At 50.6% G+C, this 6,014-nt stretch overlaps 1 protein-coding gene across 1 annotated transcript; it reads left to right on the top strand.

Annotated features, from left to right (window-relative positions):
• The first annotated feature begins 1,101 nt into the window (after positions 1-1,101).
• FASLG (Fas ligand) lies at positions 1,102-5,756 on the top strand. The gene is made up of 4 exons (XM_064148291.1): positions 1,102-1,664; positions 2,043-2,088; positions 3,298-3,351; positions 4,378-5,756. Exons 1-4 carry the CDS (start codon positions 1,278-1,280, stop codon positions 4,770-4,772), a joined length of 882 nt encoding a protein of 293 aa, XP_064004361.1. The 5' UTR covers positions 1,102-1,277; the 3' UTR covers positions 4,773-5,756.
• The last annotated feature ends 258 nt before the right edge of the window (positions 5,757-6,014 follow it).

Genomic DNA, 6,014 nt, shown 5'->3' with positions numbered 1-6,014 from the left:
GATGTGGTGAAGGTATGCAGGTGAAGGCAGCTCACTGAGCTGGCTCTACATGAGCTGTTAACTCTGAGGCAACTCCACTGAGACTGCAGCACTTACAGTGTCATCTTCTTCTCAATTGGCTTTGACCACAATGGGATTTTGTCTTTGCCTGATATGCTGTGACTCGGGATCTATGGAGTGGCCAAAGAAAAGGAGAAATCACAGAAGGTTAGGGGCTGGAAGGGACCTCAAAAGATCATCCAGTCCCCCCTCCCTGCCAGAGCAGGACCACCTATACCAGATCACACAGGAACACATCCAGGCAGATCTTGTGAGAGGGAGACTCCACAACCCCCTGGGCAACCTCTTCCAGTGTTCTGTCACCCTCACAGTGAAAAAATTCCTCCTCATGTTTACATAGAACTTGCTATGGCCTCAACTCCCACCTATTGCCCCATGTCCTGTCATTGAGCATCACCAAGCAGAGCCTGGCTTCATCCTCCTGGCCCTCACCCTTTATATATTTATATACATTGATGAGGTCACCTCTCAGTCGTCTCCTCTCCAAGCTAAAGAGCCCCAGCTCCCTCAGTCTCTGCTTGTAAAATGTGCAACAGGCAGTGGTAAAATTCGTCCTGTGTAAAATGAAGCAATTCCCCAGCACCTACAGCTGCATTAGGCGTCAGGGCTTGATCCTTCTCTAGAGGGGAACACCTCAGTGCTGCCTCTCACCTTAGAAGAGAGGGACGTCCAAGGATCATCAAATCCCACCCCCCTGCCAAAGCAGGATCACTCGGGGTAGTCCGCACAGGACTGCATCCAGGTGGGGTTTGAAAGTGTCTAGAGGAGACTCCACAACCTCCCTGAGCAGCCTGTTCCAGTGCTCTGTTATCCTCCCTGTAAGGAAGTTTCTCCTCACGTTGAGGGGAAACCTTCTCTGTTCCAGTCTGTAGCCGTTGCTCCTTGTCTTACTGGATGCCAGGGATTTTGTCATCAGTTTTGCTTTGCTTGTGGTCCAGGACACCGCTGTGGAAAAGCAGCCGCCCCGGCCCGAGCGAGCTACGGGAAAGGGCGGTTGGGCTGGTGGGTGTGCACTGGGCTAATTACTCACCCGCGGCTGCCAGTGCAGCCCTCCCGTTCCCTGCCGCCGCCCCTGCCCCCTGCAGCTCGCTATCGCGGCGTGGGAGGAGCAGCAGGGTGCCCCGAAAGTGCAACCGAGGGAGGAAGCTCTTTGGGGTTTGCTTGTTGGTGCTTTCACAGAGCTGCAGCGTCTGAGCCGGGTGTTCGCTGCTGGAGCGATGCAGGTGTCCAAAACCAAAGCTGGGTCTTCGGCACGGGCTCAGGCTGGGGCAGCGCCGGCAGCTTTTGGCGGCCGTACGGAAGATCACAGCAAGCGCGCCCAGCCCATGCCGCTCCCGGCCACGCCGCAGGACTTGAACTACCTGTACCCTCAGATCTTTTGGGTGGACGGCTGTTCCAACGCCAGCACCCCCTGCCCCCCAGCGCCCTCCGTCGCTCCTTTCCCACCGCCAGTCCCTGACCGGAGGAGAAAGCCGGGCAACAGGGAAAGGAGGAGCGTTGGCTTCCTGGTGACCTCTCTGCTGATCCTGCTGGCTCTCACGGGAGTGGGGCTGAGCATGTTTCAGATTTTCCACCTGGAGAAGGAATTAGCAGAACTCAGAGAGGTGAGGTCTGCCTGGCTGCTCACGGAGACTGGGGAAACCGGGAGAGAAAAACAAGAGACACTTTAAATCGTGTCTGAGATGCTTAGGTGGTGCAAAGCTCCTGGAGAGGCAGTCTGGGGGCGTTCAAATGTCTGCCATTGTTAAGTGGGGCTGCTTATTTCTGCTGGGGACTGCTTTGCCTAGAATTGTTGACAGCTGTCTCTGGGTGTCTGTTTTTGAGTGTTTCAAGGTGTCTCTCCGTAGATGTTTCTTAGCGCTTTGCAGCTCGCCGCCAGCACACGCAACGAGCTGCCGCCGGAGACAGCCCCCGGCTGCTTTAGGTGATGCCCTTACGCTCTCCTTTTGGTAAGGCAGTTTGTTGCTCTTCTCTTTTGACAGTCTACCGCCACTGAACACGTTCCTCCAGCCTTGGAGAAACTCATAGGTGAGTACTTCGAGGAGGAACTTCTTGGTGTTAGCATGTGTCGAACTCTTCCCTCTCTGCACTTTCAGCTCAGTGCTATGAAAGCGCTGATTTCACTTGCTCGGCTGGAAAAAGAGCATTATCCCTGAGGTACGGGGATGCGTCTTGCACCCTGCATGCTACAGTTGCTCAGAGGTGTCAGCCACAGGCTCCTGGGACGATCTGCCTTTACCTTGAGTCTCTTCCTGGCCCACTGGGGCAATGGTACCAAGGTAGTCTGCCATAAAGGCTATTTCTGCCTGCCCTAACATAGAGCACAAAAAGAAGGAAAACAGAGCCAGGCCCCATAAGTGTCCTCACTATAAAGAATTTTAGGAGATGCAGCGAATTTTGTTTCCTTTGGAGGTGGTAGGTTTGCTCCCACCCTTGAGAGCACAGTTTGTTGGGTTTTTTTTCCCAGCCAAAGCTAGTTCAGAAAAGCCTGCTCATATGTGGTAAGGTTTGGGGTTTGGTTCATGATGGGTTTTGTTTTTTTTTCTTAACTCTAGAAATGTCATTTCAGTGAAATTGAAACCTCACAAGAACCTGCCTATTTTTCTAAGCTTCATTTAGGGAAAAAAAGGCACAGAGATTCAATCTAAATGGAACAACTTTAAAATCAGGGGGTTTAGTTTCCATACTGTTATTTTTCTTTCCACATTAACATTGTAAGTGAGGATAGCTCTATTTTTTTTTTTAACGTGGACAAGTCAAATTTTCAACAATCTTGACAATTTGTGCCAGATCTAAAAAGATAATTTCATTTTTTATTATTTTGTGGGTTGTTGGGGTTTTTTTTTCTTCTTCACTTGAGGATTTTGGTTAGCAGGAAAGTTCATTAAAAAAAAATGGCTTGCTCTGATCCAAAATTTGCTTTCATACAGGAATAGCAAAAAATCTCTGGGAAAGGGCATTCCTGGTTCCCTTCCACACTCATATCAATGCATTTTGTAATCTCTTGCTTGGGGGAGGGGGACCTGTCTTGCTAACTGGATGCTCAGTGCTCTGATCTCAGGCTACTCTAGCAGCAGCTGAACTTCAGTCATAAATAGTAGGTCTGAATTTCTTGAGGGGGATGGATAAATAAAGTCAGAGAAATAATGTGAAGGAGAAGGTAGGGGGAGGAAAAGAAAATTTAACTGGCCTGAGAAAACTCTGCTTATGGCTAATGTCTCTCCTACTTCTGTGCAGGGGAAAAGGAGCAGTTATTGAAAACAGAAGCCAGGAAGGCAGCGCACTTGACAGGTATGTGATGAGGGCTTGGCAAGATGTGGGAGCCTGGATACATTCCTGTGCAACGTGCCCTACGTGAACCTGCTTGGGGAGGGAGTTAGAACCCGATGATTTTGGGCTCTCCAGTTCAAGAGACACAGGGACCTGCCAGAGAGAGTCCAGCAGAGAGACGCAAGGATGATTTGTGGACTTGAGCATCTCCCCTACGGAGAGAAACTGAGAGCCCTGGGACTGTTTAGTCTGGAGAGGAGAGGACTGAGAAGGGAGCTGATCAGTGTCTATAGATATCTGAGGGATGGGTGTCAAGTGGATGAGGCTCATCTCTTTTCGGTGATCAGCAGCAATAAGACAAGGAGCTGTAGCTACAAACTGGAACACAAAAGTGTTCCATCTCCTCATCTCAACATGAGGAGAAACTTCTTTACAGTGAGGGTGACAGAGCACTGGAACAGGCTGCCTGGAGAGGTTGTGGAGTCTCCTTCTCTAGACCCAATTGGATGCATTCCTGTGCAAACTACCCTAGGGGATCCTGCTTTGGCAGGGGGGGTTGGACTCAATCTCTGGAGGTCCCTTTCAACCTCTAAGGTTCTGTGATTCTGTGATCTCCAGAGGTCTCTTCCAGCTTGTATCATTCTATCATTTGGCAGATGTGGTTGAGGTGAGCGGGTGGCATGGGCATAGCTGTGAGGAGCCCACCACACAAAGGCTTTCCTATTTCCCACTGGTAACACGTGTGCTCTGACAGGGGGAAGCTAATCTGCAGCTCAAATCTCCCCCTCATTTCAGCTTTTCACTGAGGGCTCTGTGTTTTGGGTTGATTTTTAGTTTGCATCTGGGGTGTGGAAGGGTGGAAAGCTGTTGCACACGTCTGACATTGTGAGATGAAGGTGAGAGCTTCCAACCAGCACAAAGCTGGGGTGGACTTTCCATACTGCAGAAGGGGACTTGGCTTGTGGTGTGGAGCATGACTTGAGGGGGGAAAAAATCCACACAACTCCTTGTGCCTGCTGCACCTTTTTTTCTTGCTTTGGCTTCCAGGGAACCCAGCCCAGCACAACCTCCCTCTGGAGTGGGAACCTGTCTCTGGCTATGCCTTCACCAGTGGCATACAGTACCGTGATCAGGGTCTTGTCATCAACGAGACTGGCCTGTACTTTGTGTACTCCAATGTGCTCTTCCGGGACAGCATCTGCAGTAGCCAGGTGTTGACCCACATAGTCTACAAGAAAAACCCAATCTCACCTAACAACCACGTGCTGATGGAAGACAAACTCATCAATTACTGCACGGGTCTCAAGAAGTGGGCCCGGAAAAGCTATCTGGGGGCTATATTTAAGCTGGGGAAGATGGACAGTTTGCACGTCAATGTCTCCAAAGTGGCTCTGGTCAATTTTGAGGAATCCAAGACATTCTTTGGCTTATTTAAGCTTTGAGTGGAGCTGTTGGAGCATGGCTACCAGGTCCTCGGACACTGGGACATGTTAAGAGCAAGTGCTGCCTGAGGGTCAGTGGTCAAGCCAGGGTCTCATGCCATGGAGCCCACCAAGAAACTGTGCTTTGGCTTCAGCATGAGTGAGTTCAACTTGTAAAGGGCTGGAAGCAGACCTCTGAGAACAGTGGGGCTGTACTGCATCATTCTGAAGAGAATTCCACATACTATCCCCACCAAGAAACTCAAGGCATGGTGTGCTGGAGACCCCACTGAAACTCACTACATGCTACCTGAGAATACTCTGATGCCAGTAGCTCCACATGGCATCATAGCCCTGGTGATCTTGTGCCAGCAGGTATGTTGGGACAGCTGTCAGGCATCAAAGAGGCCCCTCAAGCCAAGGCTGTGTGTGCCTGGGCTATGTTATGCCGTAACACAGGCAGCATTATGGGAACAAATAGTGTGGATGCCTCAACTGCCTCCCCACCCTGCCCAGGTACTTGGCACTGTGACTGCCATACAGCAGGACCTGCCTGCTAGCTGGCTCACTGCACATGATGCTTTCACTTTGCATTAAGTTATTGACTGTTCTTGTCCCAGAAAATATCCTCAACCCTTTTATTTAACTCATCCTGACTGCCTTGCAAGGACTGTGCCAGAAGCAACAGTGCCATGAGAAGGATCCCGACTCTGGAGAGAAACCATGAATGTGCCATGGAGGGGGAGCTAGTGGGGAGGTCATGTGCTCTGCTGACAGGACCTGGGCACACCACTGGTGCCCAAGATGAAAGCATCATCTCCAGGTGCCTTCCCACCCTTTTGATAGATCAGGATCTCCCATGGCGATCTGCTCCTGCCACCCCCTGCACATACTGGTTGCCATCAATGGCGTGGCTTTGGCTGATCCCCTTATCATGGGATATTCTCTCCTGAGCAAAGCACAGATGGTGTTTACATTAACAATAAAAGCATATTTTTCTATTAAGTGGCACTGTCCTCTCTTTATTTGTGGCAGCAGGCTTCTGCAGTGGCCAGAAGCCTGAAGGTCGCTGTGATCGGAGTCCAGCAAAGTCGCTCCTCCAACATCATGGCAGAAATCTAGGAGCCTGACTAAACTTCACTGCCTGCTTGACAGGTCACAAGGTCCCTCCCCATCATGGAGGTTTGAGACTCCAGCATTCAAAACGTTAGAATTTGGCCCCAGGGAAGTGTGGCATGGGCAGCATAGGTGCAGCACCTAAAG

This window comes from Pogoniulus pusillus, chromosome 8 (genome assembly GCF_015220805.1).
Source record: "Pogoniulus pusillus isolate bPogPus1 chromosome 8, bPogPus1.pri, whole genome shotgun sequence".
Taxonomy (NCBI): domain Eukaryota; kingdom Metazoa; phylum Chordata; class Aves; order Piciformes; family Lybiidae; genus Pogoniulus; species Pogoniulus pusillus.
This window is presented reverse-complemented; position numbering and strand designations above follow the sequence as displayed.

Coding starts and splice junctions, on each gene's coding strand:
- FASLG (XM_064148291.1), top strand. CDS start 1,278: ATGCAGGTGTCCAAAACCAAAGCTGGGTCTTCGGCACGGGCTCAGGCT. Junction 1,665..2,042: donor AATTAGCAGAACTCAGAGAG/GTGAGGTCTGCC, acceptor CTCTTTTGACAG/TCTACCGCCACTGAACACGT. Junction 2,089..3,297: donor AGCCTTGGAGAAACTCATAG/GTGAGTACTTCG, acceptor ACTTCTGTGCAG/GGGAAAAGGAGCAGTTATTG.